Genomic DNA, 17,805 nt, shown 5'->3' with positions numbered 1-17,805 from the left:
ATTCCCAGTCTTTCAAGTCACAGAGGTTTTGCCTTTCAGAGATGCTAATTAAGTTTGCTGCTCTTGATTATCAGCTGCAGTCTGTAAACAACAGCCTTTTGGAAATGATAAGATGTGCACTGCCAGCTTTCCTCTTTGAGGGTGAGCCATTCAAAAAGGATGAGCTCTGCAAAAAGACTAAACTAAGAGACACTGAATTACTCAGCTCTGGAATCCCATTTCAGATCCTGCAGCAGACCTGAAATCAAGCAGCTTGTTGCCATCAGCCCTGGCTGTGTGTCGATATATGGTGACAACCACAAATGGTCCAGCTGGCTTTGGCACAATTGCCAAGAAAACTAAGCCAATGTGGAAACTAAACCAAGTACTGGTCAGTGATTTCCCCCTCCCCTGCAGCTGCTGAAGGGCACTGTTCACCGCTGTGGCATGTAGGCAGATGCTCCAGTTTCTTGGGCATGGTGGTTTACAGCCAGGTTGCTGATGCTTGGCAGTTGATGTGGCGTAGGAAGCATGTCATGAGACAAGGTGATGGACTGGGATTTAGGGTACATTTCCCCATATCTTCTCCAGTTGTGCTGGCTTAAAAAGCCTAAACGCAAGACTTGCACGTCTTGCAAGGGGGAACCCTTTCCCCACACCAGTCCGAACTCATTCATTCCTTCCCTTGCAAGTTGATTTTCCAAGGTTATTCTGAATCTGGGTGAGCTAACAGGTACCCTGCTGCCCCAAAAACCTTTACAGTGACCAGGGCGAGGGAATGAGAGGCCCATGGGCTTGAGCATTTCTGCCAATGCTCTTTTGCACTGCAGGAAAAGGCATATGGCTCTGTGCTCACAGAAGGGTGGACACTGCACATTCAATTTCAGTTCCTGTTTTTGCTGCGTGGTCAGAAGCTTTGTGAGGGCAAGATCCTTGAGATGGGCACAGACTTTGTGCAGAGATCATTTCATCCCTACGGGCAAGCCCGGTTATCCCTAAACTTGGTGCTTGATTTTCTGCTTAGTAAGCATCAGAGGGGTTTGTTACAGTCCTCTGCTTGTGAATCTGCCGTTTTAATACCAGCTGTAACACCTCAGGATGTTCAGCTCTGAGAGACCTGGCACTAATTACTCATATGCAGGCCCATGTCTTCTTTGTACCTTTTATGTCAGGTTGATTTAGGGTGTCAATCAAACAATGACAGAATAATCAGTTTACAGCTGGACCATCCCCCACTCTACATAAGCATCCGTCTCCTTTTCCCGTTGAGTGTTTACCCCGATTAGGTCTTTCCTGTTTTCTTCTTAAGTTCTGAATACTTGTATATTTTCCTTATTAGTGCTGATGAATGTTTTTTTTTCCACTGATCTGTGTATGCTGCAGACGTAACTTCTACCCCTACTGCAGAAATTACATGAGTATTTCTTGGGTGCAACCCAGCATGCAGAGCTAGCAGAGGCTAAAGAAACTGTTCCCTAAACCTGCAACTCTTCTCCCTATATGTTCTTTATAATGGGGTTACCATCCCACCCCCAAAAAACAAAACACTCCTGAGCAGAATGTAGGTATCTCCAGAAACCATGTGTCTGTGTCGTGGTTTAGCCAGAGTTCATTAGCTGGATTGAGGAGGCTGTTTCCTCCCGGCACAGTTCTGCTTTCCTGGGGCTCTCCAGCTGAGTCGGTGCCCTGTGGGGTCCTGCTCGGGGTCCCTCCTGCGGCCGAGGTAAAGGCACCTGGTGCCAGAAGAGTCTCTGCCTTTCAGCAGAGAGGAAAATGACAGCCCAGGTCTGTGGGTTTCAACATCCTAGCACGGGAAACAGAGGAAACCCTTCATCTAGAGAAAGTGTGTTCGTCGCCCTCAGGCTGGAGCACAGGTCAGAGCCCTGTCTCCAAACATAATGTTTGCTGGGTACTGAGTGCTAAACCTCAGTGCACACGTACACGTACCACAGTCCCAAACCTCTCCTTCTGCCTCTTCATCTCTTAGATCCCCTTCTTAACTCCCCTTGTTGTCACCAAAATTAAACATTCTCCTCTGCTGCCTGGTAGCCTCTTTGGTCCCTGATCCCAGCATCTCTGCAGGAAGGTTCATTTGCTGCTTCTGCCTCCTGTCCTCCCAGAAACAGCACTGCTCGCCTTGCCTACACTTGTGTGGCTGCCTGGTCGGGTCAAAATCCCACCAAACACACAGGCCAGACTGCCTTTAGCTGTCTGGTGCATCCTCTTCCCCTGCAGTACTGAACGGTTCTGGTCTGAATTTTGCAGGGCATCATGTCTGATAGCCACAGGCTGTAAAAGGGAAAGCCTGTGAGAAGCCTTAGTGGTTTTTCCTTGCCATCATTGGGGAGTTTCAAGCCCCAACTGGTAGAAGCTGTGAGCATCCTGGTCAGCTCACAGCTGACCCTGCTTTGAGCAGGAGGTTGAGCTAGACACCTCCCAAGGTCGCCTCCAGACTGAGTTATCCTTCAAGCCTGTCATCTTACTAACCAAGGAATGGGAGTGCCCCCAAACGACAGCACAGTGCTGTCCAAGAGACACCATCCCTGCTGCTGCTCATGGTTTCTTCTCCTTCGTGGTGGGACAGCGCTGTTAACGTGCGCAGGAGGGTCAGCCTCCCTTAGAGCCCTGTTACAGCCTCTGGGGCTCCATTAAAGAAAGCTGCGGGACAGGCAGACTGGAGCAGCACGGTCTCCCCTGGTCTGTCTGTTTCTGTGACACTCGGGCAAGCCGGGCGCTCTGAACATCCACGGAAAGAACACGCCTGTGCCAAAGCAGCTCCAGGCTCCCTGACCTGTTTTTTTCTCCTTGTGTAAACAGTTTAGCAAATCCCAGTGATCAGAGAGCTGTTTGGCCCAATAAGCAGCAATGCTAATGCTCTGGTTTACACCATTTCTGCCTCATCCGGATCTCCATTTTCTTTATTTTTTTTCCTGCGGCACTCCAGATGTTGTAGTTGTTTATTTAACAGGCTTTATTGTTGTGGCCGTCTTTCAAACTCCAGCCTGAAATCTGCTAAGAAGCCAGGAACAAGGGAATTATAAGGTTTCCTTGCCAGGTCTCAAATGACAATTAAGGCACATCCTTTTTAAACTGGGCTAGAAGAAAAGGACATTATTCAATATTTAACAGGTTTACACAGGAAGAATGTAAGCACTTGGTATATGTACGTACGTGTACATCTGCACTCCGAATGGATTTATTACTGTTGAAACCATTATATAGCGTGTTGCTCGAAACAGATGTGATACCAGTGCATTTTGTTTTTCAGACCAAATTTGCATGCCTCTGTTATGTCTTGTTACCAGAAAAGCAGGGAGTTCTCTTTATCTCTCAGCAGTTACGATGATCTGAAGCTCACTACAAAAATAAAGGGTGCAAAACAACCTTTGGTTTGCATTATGATTTTAATTTTTGCATTGCTGGCCCCTATGTAAAAAGGCAGCCCAAAGGAAGTGGTGAAGACTCTAGGTCCAGATTTTCCAGTGAGGTCTGTGGTGCCCAGGTGGTTTACTGATGAATGTATAAAATAGCTCACAGGGAAGCGGTGTCCTTGGGTATTTCTGTTGCCTCAGTACCTCAGCAGCATTACCTCAGCCTTTTAAGCCTATAGAGTACAGATGAGAGTGGTATAAAATTGAGCAGAAAGATATAAAGCAACCTCCTGTGAATATTAATACTTGGTATATGACCCCTGTGCTATGTAAGAGGTACATTCTGGATGAGTGATCTGTATTTTTCCTGACACAGTTAGGAATCCGGACCCATTCTACGCAGGGCCTGTAAGGCTCACTCCGCCTGCACTGATTTCTATGGAAAAAGGGCAATTGCACCCATGGGGATGAGTTTGTATGTATTCTTAATCAGTGCCACATAGGAAATCTGTATCCCTTCCAGCTTCACCCACGTTCCTAAATCTCTGTCACCACCCCTTTCCTCTTTAGTAAGTTGTTGTGAATACCCCTTCTAAAAGGAACTGAAGAAGGAATTCAGGGAAAAAAGGTAACCAAGGTGTCTTGTTGAATTAGGGTAACCTAATGTTGCATCTGCCCACCTAGTTTTAATAGTGAGGGTAGGCTGGCACGAATGAAGCAGAAACTGTGGAAATGAAGCAGGAGGGGAGGATGAGAGAGACATAAACAAGTATAAACAGAAGACCAAGTAGCCAGAAAGTAAGAAAATATAAATCGAAGCAATTGCTGGGTGTGTATGTGCAAGTGCACATGTGCATGCATTAGAAGCACACTTCCTCTGGAAGACCAAACAATTCATGACAAACCTTCAACAGTTTTGAGCTGGTGCACAAAAAAGAGTGCACTTGTGGTCACCCCAAGCTACAGGAGTCTGCTTGCTTATAACCTTACTCACATCAAACGAGTTGCCTCACACCACGTATGCTCGCAGTGTTTTCATTGTCGTAGATTATTAACTAATGTCCAGTTCATTTGAAGGAAAAAGGACTTCTTTCTTCCTCTGTATTTTGTTCTTGCTGACTGTCATGGTTTAGCCCCAGCTGGCAACTAAGCACCACGCAGCCACTCGCTCACTCCCCACAGTGGGACAGGGGACAGAATTGGAAAAAAACTCATGGCTTGAGATAAAAACAGTTTAACGGGACAGCAAGAGAGGAGGAAACAACAATGATAACAACAATAATAATACCGACAAAGGAATGTACAAGAACAAGTGAGGCCCAATACAGAAATTGCTCACCACCCAGTGATCGACAGCCCGTCCCCGAGCAGCGATTTCCGCCCCCCGGCCAACTCCAGTTTATGTACTGGGCATGACGTCGTATGGTATGGAATACCCCTTTGGCCAGCCTGGGTCAACTGTCCTGGCCGTGTCCCCTCCCAGCTCCCCGTGCACCCCCAGCCTGCTCACTGGCAGCCCAGCACAAGAAGCTGGACTGTCCTTGACTGCTCGGCAACAACCCAAAACATCAGCACATTATCAACAGTTCCTCATCCCAAATCCAAAACACAGTCTCACACCAGCTTCTGTGAAGAAAACCAGCTCTATCCTGGCTGAAACCAGGACAGTATCCACCCCTTATTCCATACCATTTACGTCATGCCCGGGTCCTATACTTTTCAATACATTCCGATTATTCAGTATTACTCTTCCTGTCTTTTAATATATACACAGAGATATCACTTTCTTAGTCCATGGGCCATCACTTTAAAATGTCTGTGAAGTTCATTCAGTCCATGACTCGGGGCTTCATCCATCATAGCAGTCTCTCAGGGCAGGAGAGATGGTGTGTGGTGTTGGATTGTCATCTGGCACGGTCCATGTCCATGATCTGCAGGTCGAAGATGTCGGTCTCGAGGGAATTGTTGGGCGCAAGCTGCTGAAGCCAGTTCTGGTTCCATGACTGCTGCACGTTGCTCGGTTTCAGTGAAGCTCATTCCTCATCAGTCTGGGTGATTCTTACTGTAATACCATTGATATGGTAGCTCAGCATGTTATCAACAGTTTCTCATCCCAAATCCAAAACACAGTCTCACACTAGCTTCTGTAAAGAAAACCAGCTCTGGCTGAAACCAGGACACTGACTTCTGTGCACTCCCATTTTCCAGTTGTTTCCTGAATCATACAGGAAGCAAAATGTACCAGGCTACAGAATATGTATACTGAAAATGCTGCTTAGTGATCCACTTGGGAAGAAAAGAAACATACCAGTAAGCCCCAACTTGCTCAGCTGCATGATGTAATTTCATCAGACAGCACAGCAGAATACTTCAAATGTCTTTATCATCAAGGTATAAATGTATGTGGATCAATTAATTGTTCCCAGGGATGGGGAAGGAAGAGAAGCCAAGTTCCTGTTAACTTCTAAATTCATTACGTAGGACCATGGCAATGGCTGACCTCAGTGACAAATTATTTTTTCACTTCACTAGGTACTTTAAAAAAAAAATCGTACGAAGAAAAGTCAATATGAAACAGTATTTTTTGAAAGCTCTCTCACTGAATCACAACATGAGGGGGAAAATTCTTCCTGTTTCAAATTGTTGCATTTCATCAGAACAAAATAATGTGTTTCAAAATATTTTGCATTTTTAAAGTTTTTACATTAATTGAGAGAAAACATTAAGTGGATTGTAGCAGTATGTTCCAACAGTTTCCTTTAAGATCACTGCAATTAAGGTATTTTAACTTTGAGATGAGGGGGTTGCATTTCAGAGGGAAGATGGTGGTTTGACAAATCATCATGAATTTGAAACTATTAAGTATTCACATGCTACAGGAGAGCAAACTCTGCCTCTTGCCATCTACAGCAGCTCAAGCCTGTGAAACTTTTGCCTCTGTCTATGAAAAGCATTATCAGCAAGTACCACACATCTTTCATCCTTGCACAATTAGAAGGTGGGGAAAAATTTCCCAGATGGGTGTATTAAGTTAGACCCCTGCATCTGTATTTAGAAACATGAATTTCACAAGCAACTCAAGCTATCTAGCCCCTGAAAGGAGTCATCCCTCCCGCCTCCTCCCTGCCTGCTCGCGGTCACCTTCTCCTTGCCCTCTGCCTTGTGATCGAACCCGCGTTAAAGAAGTCCTGTGCTGAGCAGGGCTGGGAGGGAGCAAAAACCTGTCACTTGAGCCTGGATCAGTGCCCTGATCCTTCACGTGAGAAGCGGTGGCAGAAGGGCAGCAGCACGCAGCCGTGGGTGCGGAGAGGGCTGGGCGATGCTGATCTGTCACGTTCCAAGGAATGTGGTCCAACAAGCTGTAAGCAGCTGCAGCTCCTTCTTAAGGCAAAGGGAGTTTTAGTAACTATCCCAGTTCAAAAGTGTTCCTCTTAGCCCATATTACAGGTTTGGCGTTGGTTTTTTTTTCCAAAAGTGAGAAAATAAAGATAGTGGTATACATAAAAAGGGAGAGAGAAAAAGAGGGAATATTCCTGCACCTGCATAAATCACATCAATGAAAGGAGGTTTGAGTTAAAGTAATGGAGAATCTAACCCTGACTGAAGTGTATCCCAAGTCACAATCAACACATCTTAAGGACTGAGTGTGTCATTAGGTCTGGACAAGAGAAATGAGAGTGCTGAATGCTTACTGCCTAGCAAAATAAGTTTATTTTCTGAGCAGCCTGTGTATTTTATTACCTGAAGCCTCCGGGTTCCCCAGTATCATGCAGTAACTGTAGAAAGCATGGATGGATATCCAGTGCTTTTGGCTTCCTGAAGTAGTGGTGCTGGGAGTGGGCAAAGTACTGGTTCAAGAGAAACCCCTAACACGAGTGGTTGGCTGCCAGCTCCCCATAACTATTTCCAGTTTCATTGTCTGGAGTACTCCATACATTGAAGACACTTATTCCTCTAATTATTACTTATAGATATTCCATACTGTGATTTCTAAAATGGAAGTGCATATCTGAGAGATGTCAACGGGAATTGGGGTGAAGGGATACTGAGATATATTATTAGAAGAAGTGGATGATTTTTTAAGAAGTTTTCTTTAGAAGAAGGGAACGACTGGAGAGAATTACCATCCACTTCATCCATTTATTATCATATCTTACGTATATATGTAATATGTATGTATTACTACTTATACTATTATTATATTACATTCTATTATATTACATTACATTACATTACATTAATGATATTTATTATGTTATGTTATATTATGTTATGTTATATTGTGTTAATTTTATTATATTTATTATATTTATTATATTATTATTACTTATATTCCTATTATTATTACATATATTATTACCATCCAATTATCATGCATTACAATCCACCATAATTATCATCCACTTTTGCAGAAGCGGATGATAAGAGAAATACTGTTTTTCTTTTAAATACATGTCTGTTCTACAAAGAATTCATGTGCCCTTCATGCACTAGGAAAGCAGTTGTGAATAACAAGAGTGAAAGTTGTTCCTGATGGCATTTGAAAGGCTAATTAATACCTAGGGAACTATGTCTCATTGAAATAATTTTCTACATGTTTTATTTTTGTGTGTATGTGCATGTCTGTATGTCTTCCACAGGCTGGAACAAGAAATACAGAAATTAGAAAGTGAGGAATCCCAAATATCTGCCAAAGAACAAATCATTTTGGAAAAACTAAAGGAGACTGAGAAATCCTTCGACAACTTGCAAAAGGTATTTAAAAAAAAAAAAAAGGCACAGATTGAAACCAAGGTAGACTCTTAGCACTGTTTGAAAGCGTCAGTTATAATCCGTACACTTCTGGGAAGATTGAGGACAGTTGCAGTGCATTTAGTTCAAACCAGGATGAACAAGACTAGAAAAGATATAGAGGCATCAGATCTATTTTGGTTGGGTTATTTGGATTTCCCCTTCCCACTCCAGTTTTTTTTGCAGAGGGATTTCAAAGACTGTCTCCCTAGCTTATCTGCAAGGAAAGCATGTGAGCATTTGGCTCCACTGAAGGATGTCAGTAGGATCTTGGAAGGCATCTCAAACTTCCCTGCTGCCAATGGCATCCAGGGATAGTGGCATTCACCACAAACACCACTTCAGAACATTACAGGCTGCGACAAACCGCAGTGTTCTCCTTTCAGTTACACCATGTCCCCCACCTCAGCCCCTAATAGCACCTAAACCCCAGGAGCCACATCCCCAGTTACCCATTTAAAAATTACAAGTAACTTCATGTAAATAATACCCAAAATATAAAAGGTTTAACCAAACATCTTTTTTTTTTCTTCACAGAGTTTCTCACACCAGGATGGTGGTAAGTGCCTTTTTATTATTTTATAGCTTTGGGTTTAAAAAGAGTTGTTGTTACTATAGCTTTGTTGCAAAGGTTTACGGAGTGGGCGTTCTTCTCTTCATTGTAAGTTTCTGATTTATTGCTAGAGCCATTACCTTTTTCTTTGGTATTGCTATAGTGCAAGCACAAACATCAAAATTGAAGTGAAACAGTTTTCCTTTGGCAGAGCTCCACCTCTTCTTCTGTACACACAAGGAGAAAGAACAGCACGGATGGTTTAAAACAGACATCATACAACTTGTGTGTTATTGACCCCTTTCAACACATGACACCCCTGCACCGCAGACTCCTTTTCACGTCTCTGTGGTCAGTCTTCTCCATTGTATACACTCTGTTCATAAACAGTTCATAAACAGTTAAATACAATAAGGACTATTCCTAACATACAGAAACAACTATTAAAATTAGATGACTTCACTGATGAATGATACTCGTTGCGTGATGAGGAAAACCTCGCATGGGTGGATGGAGATGTAGTAATTCCTAGTTTATGAACTCAGTGTCACACTATGTATGATCAGTCTAAATACTGAGCTATAAATTTAGGTATCTGAGTGAGAAAATAATGTGGTTGGTTCCCAGGAAGCTAGAGAGACTCTTGTAGGGCCTCTCCAGGACCCTTAGGACCCAGGAAGGATATCACGCTGATCCATCCGCAGATAAGTCTGTGCTCCAGACAGTCCTTCTCAGTACATACCTTTGAACTGACAAGATGCAAAATACTGAGGTCACGACTATCTCCTCCAGCTGCTGACAAAGCCATGCCCCACTGTATTGTGAGTATAGATGAGGAATATGTAGGATGATCCTAACATTAAAGCTCTGGGACACAATGGAAGGTTAATAAGTAGTATATGAGCTGACGTGGAGCTGTTTTGGGGACACTCTTTTTGAGGAGATTCATATGAGTTAGTAAGAGGGTTTTCTTCTTAACTCAAAGATCTAGTTCAGAAATTTTCAATTCTGTTAGCAATATACTTCAAATTTTACATCAAATACAGTTGTCAAAAAAAAAAAAAAGTCCCAGATAGGATGCTCCATGGTAAGAAATAACTCTTCCTCCCTCCTGGAGCATTTGAAATCGGCTACCACAAAGTGCATAAAGATCCAGAATGGCAAATATTTTGTACCTATGCAGAGTTTCACTATGGTTGTTTGTAAGTTTCCAAAAGAGGAATGGTGCCTACAGGAATTAGCATCCAAAGCGTGCAGGAGCTTTTATGACTCCTGCAAGATGCGGTCTGCCACTTCATCCGTGTTTTGATAAAACAAGAACCAAAGGAAGCCCCAGCTAGCAAATATGAAGCACTAGTTTCCCCAAAGGTATTTTCTTGTAGCAATGTACTATTTCATTGGGTTCAAGAGGAGCCTCACTGCTCTGCAGATTTTGCCTGCTTTCAGTGGATCCTCCCAGACTGAGACAGAAGCAAGGACAGCTCGTGGTTTCCGAAGGCTAACAGAAAATTGCAAAATTATGCCAAAGAGAAGAAAGCGCCTTCTGGAATAAATGTGCAGGCAGAGGGAGCAGGGCATACAGCTAAGTTAGCCGGTACCTCTTGTCTTCCAGACCACTTGCTTTATGTACCTTGTCTCTTGCTCTCGGCAGCTGGTCCTCATGGGCTGAGGCAGGCCTGGGTCATCCTCTAAGCAGTGCCATGCGCGGCTGCTCTGGGGATGACCAAGGCTGCAGGCTGTCCTGTTAGCCCTGCTGCTGTGGGAACGAGGTGACCGCACACCTCCGCACGTGAAAGCCGAGCGGGTCCTCTGTTTTCTGCTTTCCGACCTCCTGTGAAGGTGGCTGATCAGAGCAGGAAGGAAACACATACATAACTAGCGGAGAGCACTTTCGTACCTTAGATTTTTCCTTCCTTCAAAAACATGTTGGACTTGCTTTGCTGCAGCAGATCAGCCACCTGTCTGGCAACCACCTGTAGGACATGCTCCAGAGGAAAATGGTAGGAGCCATTGGATAATACAGGAAGGCTGTGTAAAACACAGACACAATCGCACTGACCTGTTGGGGCAATTTCTTTTGCCACATCCTGAAAGAGTTTGAGTGCATAAATCTCATGTTAGTTTGCTCTGTGTCCATCCCTCCCTTTATTCTAAATACAGTAAGAGTACAGAAAGTGATTATCTCGCCATTGTGTCCCTGTACATGTTTTTGTGCCATGTGTATGGTGGTGACAGCTTCTGAGTGTGTACAGGGAGCTCAGAGCCCAGAGGGGTCCAGGCAAAGGCTGCGAGAGAAAGGGAGAAGTGGTGGCGAGCACCAGTGGCCGATCAAGTGACTCTGTCTCCTTCCCACCCCTCCCAGAAAACACCTGTGTTTGGCAGTGAGCATTTCTGAGCTTGAAGCCATCCAGGCATGATAAACACAAATCCCATGTTTTCCAGGGTATGAGCACACTTTGCCTTCATATAACACCGTGCGAGAGAAAGCAGAGCAGAAACGCTGAGGCTGGCCTTGTCACCTGCAGTCATGCTTCTGCCAGCTCCTTGGTGGCTTGTCACTGACAATCTCTTCATTAAACGAGGCCTGAGATGATGCTAGGAAGGACATCATTTGTTGCTGCTCAAGTCTGCAGTCAAAACCAGGCATGCTGTAGTGCTGTGCTGCATGGACATCACAAACAAATGGAAAGGAGAGAGCTCTGTGTGTGCGGATGTTTATGGCTCAATGTATACATAAAATAAAAGTGACATTAAGATCTAATATAACTCCCTTGACTGCTGAATTTGCCTCAGGGGTGAATTTGTCCCCTGCAGTTTTTGACCATCTGTATGCAAACCATGTGCTGCTACTTCAGCCAACATACAGAAGGCACAATTGCAGTAACTATAGTTTGCACAAACCTCTGTTTGAATTTGGTATGTATTAGCATATATTTTGCAAAGATGTTGCTCTGGAAACCTGGCCTGGATTGTTTAGTTCCCAGCACACGGCTTAGAGACTCTTCTGGTTTTCTTTCCTCTGGTCTTGATCAGCTGTGCAGCCCAACAGCAAGATGAGCATGTCCTCAGAGCAGTCAGGTGCAGATCTTTGTAGAGTGCTTTCCACGTATCCTTTAAAAACTCATCAGCAATTGTTTTTCAGTTGTAGGTTTGTAAGTAACTTTTTAATTTGGTCTGCATTTATGGCTGCCACAATTACAGCAGCTCTGACCACCTGAGTGAAAACCATTGATCACCATCCTTTGAGTGCAGCCTGTTAGCCAATTTCCTACCCATCTCACAGACTGCTCATCCAGTCTGTATCTTGCCAGCTTGTCCAGGAGAAGGCTGTGCAAAACAGTGTCAAACACTTTTCCAAGTAAGCAACATCCACTGCTCTCCCCATGTCAATAGACGACATTATTTTGTTATAGAAGGTGATCAGGTTAGTCTGTCATGATTTGCCCTTGGTAAATCCATGCTGGCTTTTCCCAATCACCTGCTTCATTTGGTTTGTAGTAGTTTTTAGGAGGACTCGTTCTGTCACTTTCCCAGGGAATGAAGTAAGCCCAATGGACCTCTAGTTTCCTGGGTCCTGTTTTGGTCCCTTCCTGTAGATGGGTATGACATTCTCCCTTTTCCAGTCATCACGGACATCCCCTGATCTCCATGACTTTCAGATATTACAGACAGTCACCTTGCAACAATGTTAGCCACTTCTCTTAACACCCTGGGGTGGATTCCAACCAGAGTCATGGATTTATGTGGGTTGAGCCCTTCCAAGGGGTCACAGACCAGCCCTTCCTCCATTACTGGCGGGTCAACACATGGGTTGTCACAGCTACTTGATCTTGTCATCTGGGGTCCAGCTATGCCAGTAAGGACAGAGACAAAGAAGGTATTGAGAACATCTGCCTTGTCAGCATTGTTAGTGACTAGTTTCCCTGCCGTGTTTAGTAATGGGCCTATGTCTTCCCTGTGCTTCTGCTTAGTAAGCATAAATCTGAAGAACCCTTTCTTGGTGTACTTGACATCTTTGGCCAATTTCAGCTCTAGCTGAGCCTTAGCCTTCTTGATTCCAACTCTGCACACCCTAGGAAGGTTCTTGTAGTCCTCAATGGCTATTTGGCTGCCTCTCCATAGCCACTATGCTTTTTTGCTTTTAATTACACCTCATTTTTAGGTCAGGGTGGTCTTTTGTTCGGTGTTCTTTTCCCTTTGTAGAGTATGGACTATTCTTGTTCTTTCAGCAGGCACTCTTGAATAACTCCCAGCACTCACAAGCTCCTTTGCCCTCCAGGGATGCTTCCCATGGAATCCCTCTCAGCTGGGCTCTGAGCATACTGAAGTTGGCTCTTCTAAAATTTGGGGTCTTTGTCCTACTACTGGTCTTCAGTGTACTCAGCAGGATCTTAAACTCCACGGTGGTGGAGTACTGTATCCAAGACTACCACTGGTAGTTATGTTGTCAAGTAAGTCTCAGTTAGCAAGCAATAAATCTAGCCATGTGCTGCTCCAAGTTGCCATGTCCAGCATCTGTAGCAGGAAGCAGTCCTCAATGTGTTCCAGGAACCTGATGGACAGCTTGTGCACCAATTTTTTTTTCCCAACAAATATCTGAGTAATTTAAGCCACCCATGAGGACCAGGTTCTGTTGGCCCGAGACTTCCTTGAGCAGACATAAGTAAGGTTTTGTCAGCTTTGTAATCCTGACTGGGAGGTCAGTAACAGATACTTAACATAAGATCCTCCTTGGTGATGATCCCTCTAGTCTTGATCCAAAGGCATTCATTCAACAGAACTGTCATGGTCTGCAGAGCTCTCCTCTGTACATTCAGATTTTTCTTTCACATAAAGTGCAACTCCACCTCCTCTTCTTCCCTTCCTGTCTTTCTGAAAGTGTTTGTAGCCATCCATTGTGGTGTTCCCGTCACGTGAGTTTTCCCACAAAGGTTCTGTGATTCCTGTGACATCTCTCAGACTGGGCACAGAGCTCTAGTCCCTCCTGCTTGTTGCCCATATTACATGCAGTGGTATACATGCACTTGAGGTGGCTGAACTTAGGGTTCTTGCCTTTGGAAGGGGCTGGGGAGCATTCCCTCCTGCTCTGGTAGGTGTGCTCATCCACCCTGTTGCTTATGGATATACAGGTGTCAGCTGTGAACCCTACCCCCCAAGTTGGTTATTTGCAGAAGACCTACCAATAAATTTAGTGGTAGTCAGACTTTTTAAAGATAATCCCACCCTTGGAAAATGAGCTCGTCCGATATTTGCCCACAAGCCTCTGTGTGGGAGCTATTCTGAGCAGTTCTGAAGGTTTAGTTTTGTGTAAGCACCCTTGAAGGTTTATCTGGCCCCATATGTTTTCCCAAGCACTTGTGTGTCTGGTAATATGGAATAGTGCCATAGTCCTAAAACACAGTACAAAAAGCCACAGGACAGGTTTTATGGTATCCCTAGATATTAATAACTCATCAAAGGTTGAAATTACGATATTGAATGCAGTCAGTTCAAATGCTTTAATTTATGTTCTGTCTTACTTCTCATGCAAACGAAATGCTATTTTGCGTCTCATCCGCTTCTTGTAAAATTGATCTCATATCCTTTTTAAAGGTGCTAAGCGGAACAGACCTTGTTGCCAGTGAGATAAAGGGAAATGAGCATGGTCGTTTTGTTTGAGGGGGGATGAGGCAAGAACTGGCAGAATCAATCAAGCACCAACTTCATCTAGTCAAATACCCCATTTCTGACTTGTAGCACCACCACTTGCTTCAGAAGAAAGGACATGAGAATCCTACCCCCACCACAGTGTTCCCTTCTCAAGACAATAATGAGAGATTATCAGGAGCCGTGAAGCTATTTTTTTAATATTTTATTCTAAGTAACATCTAGAGAAGTTTCTAAACTGAGTCAATATTAACAACACTTAACACTTACCGAGGTATTGTTTCCTAACGCAGGAGGCAAAAAAAAAACCCAGCTTATTAAGGTCCACAGACACGTACAGCATCAAAGTGAGAGTTTCACCATCAGGCTGTACAACTGATCTTGCTTACTGCTAGACACCAGCGATGCTAACTGCCAGGACAGTCAGCTCAGTTCCTGTAGAGGCACTGGGGAAAAACAGACACTTGTAAAGGATTTTGCCTCCTGCAGAGCCCTGGGATGAGAACTGCACCCTAACCGTGCCTGTTTATTCCCAAGAACTGGTAAGGATGATTAGTGAAGCAGCACAAGTCTGCACTGATTACACCCATGTGTGGACAGATAGGTCTGTCACTCAAGTGTCTGGCTGAGTGTGTACTGAAACTACTGTTCTAGCAGTACACTGTACGGGGTGATTAATTACTAAATTTCTGCCATTTCCAGAACACAAAGTACCTTCTTTTTCTGGCCCAGAAACACAGTCCCCACTTCTTTCTTCTGAGAAATTACTTCAGTTTTCAATAATGGCCTGCTTATTTGCTGGTGATATTTCCCAGAATAACAACACCAAGAATTGTACCGATTTCTCATCAGAGGCAAGAAACCCTGCAAAAGAAAGCAGCTGTTGCTGGCCATTGCTCAGTCATCTGTGTCCTAAACAATTATTTCTTGTAGGCCCTACTGCTAAAAATAAAAAACTTTGAAGAAACAGTGTGCACTGAAAATATAACAGCCCATTTGCCAAGACTGCCGTTTGTCCAGTGAAGAATGAAATAAAATAATATTTCTCTGGCTGAGTTTTTTGGGGTTTTTTGGTGTGGTTTTTTTTTCAAAATCATCTGTTACAAACTGAACTTACATACTAACTTCCTGGCCTTCTGGAATGAATTTGCACTGTGCCTCTGTGCTATCCTTGTCTGATGCAGGAAGGGGGAACGGGGACCTCCTTACCTACATTGATCCATGGAGGGATGGAGTGTCTTCTTGGGGACCGTGATTACTATGTTCCTGCAGCCAGGAGCACTGGTGGCCACTGCAGGCTGTTGAGGTGCTAAAACCATTTCATTAATACTGGGCCCAATTTTGCTGCCAAAGGTGCAGACTTTGTTTTTAGAGGCGGCACATCATGTCTTTGCTGAGGATGCCACCAGGTGCATCTTCTTTTCTGGGATAGGTGTTATCACTAGATGCAGTCAAACTGCCTACAGCAGGACACTTCATCTTCTCTCTGCTTTCACCAGTTGACTTTTATGGTCTGTGCTGGTCTTCCTTTCTCACCTGCTTATAACAACAAGAGGCACCACGGAAAGCAGATGCTGCCTCCTACCCTGACATATGGACCAGGCCATACCGAGGGCTCAACAACTTAAATTATAACCAGCAAAGTACCCTTGGAGGTAAAAAGAATGCTCTGTTTCACATCAGAGAGGATCTTATGTTTGGACAGAAATTTAACCATTTCCATACAAAACTGAAAACATTTCCAGTTGATAGGAAAGAATGTGATTTTTTTTTTTTTTTTTTTCCCCGTTTTGGTTTGGCACCTGAACTGTAGGTCAGTTATTTGCACCTCTGGTCTGAGCTCTGCTTTTAGCTTAGCTACTGAATCCTATCAGAATGATATATGCTATCTAGTTATATTTAACCAGCACCAAAACATCTCCCAGTAAATATTTGTAAATTTCTTTAGTGTCTCTTCCAAAGAACATATTTAGCTTATATAAGCTTATGTATAAGCTCAAATGTAAAGAAAATCAGTCCTTTAAGGTAGCTTTCTACTACTTCAGGGTTTGTTGATGAATGATGACACTGCAGAACTGGCAGGTGCTTAATACCTACTACATGTCACAATGGGCACCCTATCAGTATCTGTGTGTGATTCATTATTAGCTAAATTTCTGCTTTAAGAACAAAAAGCCAAATGCCAGTTCAGTGATACCGGAAACAGCCAGTGCAAAAGAGCTGGCCTTTCATCCCATTCAGTCAACACTAGCATTTTTAGGCTTTTATATGTCTTTTTTGAAATGTCATGTATTCTGGGTATCACGTTAGGTTTGTTCCTTACCTTCCCTCTCTCCCCCCTGTTTTAAAGGTCACAGACTTGATAAATCCAGAACCTCCTGACAAATAATTTTATGTGTTCAACTGACATGAGGTTTGAGTCATCTGGACCCATTCCCTCCTGCCTCAGCTAGTCTATTGAATGCCAATCACACGACAGTGACTTTGCACTTTGTTTGCTTTGATCCAATTATCTAGTACAAAGCTCCAGTGACTATTGTCAAGGCTGACAACACTCTGCTGTTTAAGCAATGAAGCCACTGAGGCTCGTAGCACAAATCTAACTGTTTCCTGTTCTCTGACACCAGATGCAGTAAATTACATTTACTCCCAGATCCCTGAACTCCCAACCCTCTATTCACGAACAGCAGAGCCAGTTCCTGGGCTGGACGGAGCAAGCAGAGTAGCTGGTAAGTCTCAAGGAGCAAAGTATTATAATACCAGTCCAGTAGCCATGAACTTTTTTTGTTGTATTACCTTAATGGGTCTGGTGTCCCAATATCATTTAAATGCCAGGAAATGCCGCTTGATTTGTATTTTGTAAGTCAAGGCTTTTTGAGCAGCAGTGAGTACTGTTAAAACAATGTAGTTGAATTACATACAAGTAGCATAGGAAATGCATCCAAATTTTTTACATGGAAACATTCATCTCTTCCCATGTCGGCTGATAAAAATACATGATATCTAGGCCAAGGTTTTGTCTCCTCTGGTGTACCCATGCAACGCCCATTAAGTTGAATGAGACAGACTCTCACGAGAGCCCATATGTGCTTCAAACTTTTATGTCGTTTTACGCTTACTTGTATATCATTCTTTCTTCTTGGGGAAAAAATGGGGAGGATTACAGCATGTTTTATGCATGGAGTCAAACGAAGAATTTTCTAACACTTATTTTTCAGACTGAGTGTGTGTCTTAAATGTAACAACATGATTGTTAAAAGCTGTATGTTTTTCTTATTTTCAAGATCCTTCTTTTCTAAACAATGTATTTCCTATCTCAAGACCAAGTTGCTGGTGGCTACTTAAAGGGTGTCCCAAGGAGTGGGAACGAAAGGTGGCTTACTTGAAGAAAGGGTTAACAAGCATAGCAAAGCAATGTCTGCAGCTAAGACACTGTACACAGCTACGGGATATGTCATTTTGTTC

The 17,805-nt window shown here is 43.6% G+C and overlaps 1 protein-coding gene across 2 annotated transcripts in view; it reads left to right on the top strand.

The window, feature by feature from the left end:
- The window catches only part of LOC309415439 (paralemmin-1-like), a gene marked incomplete at both ends in the record, with an annotated part of 130,051 nt that overhangs the window by 107,464 nt on the left and 4,782 nt on the right, over positions 1-17,805 (top strand). The window contains 3 exons of one of the 2 annotated variants that reach the window (XM_082012964.1): positions 7,991-8,105; positions 8,679-8,700; positions 16,968-17,069. In XM_082012964.1, coding sequence (XP_081869090.1) covers positions 7,991-8,105; positions 8,679-8,700; positions 16,968-17,069 — 239 coding nt within the window. The remainder of the gene's footprint in view (positions 1-7,990; positions 8,106-8,678; positions 8,701-16,967; positions 17,070-17,805) is intronic. The other variant, XM_082012965.1, reaches the window with a different exon arrangement.

The sequence above is a fragment of the Phaethon aethereus genome (assembly GCF_964289735.1).
Source record: "Phaethon aethereus genome assembly, chromosome: Z".
Lineage (NCBI taxonomy): Eukaryota > Metazoa > Chordata > Aves > Phaethontiformes > Phaethontidae > Phaethon > Phaethon aethereus.
This window is presented reverse-complemented; position numbering and strand designations above follow the sequence as displayed.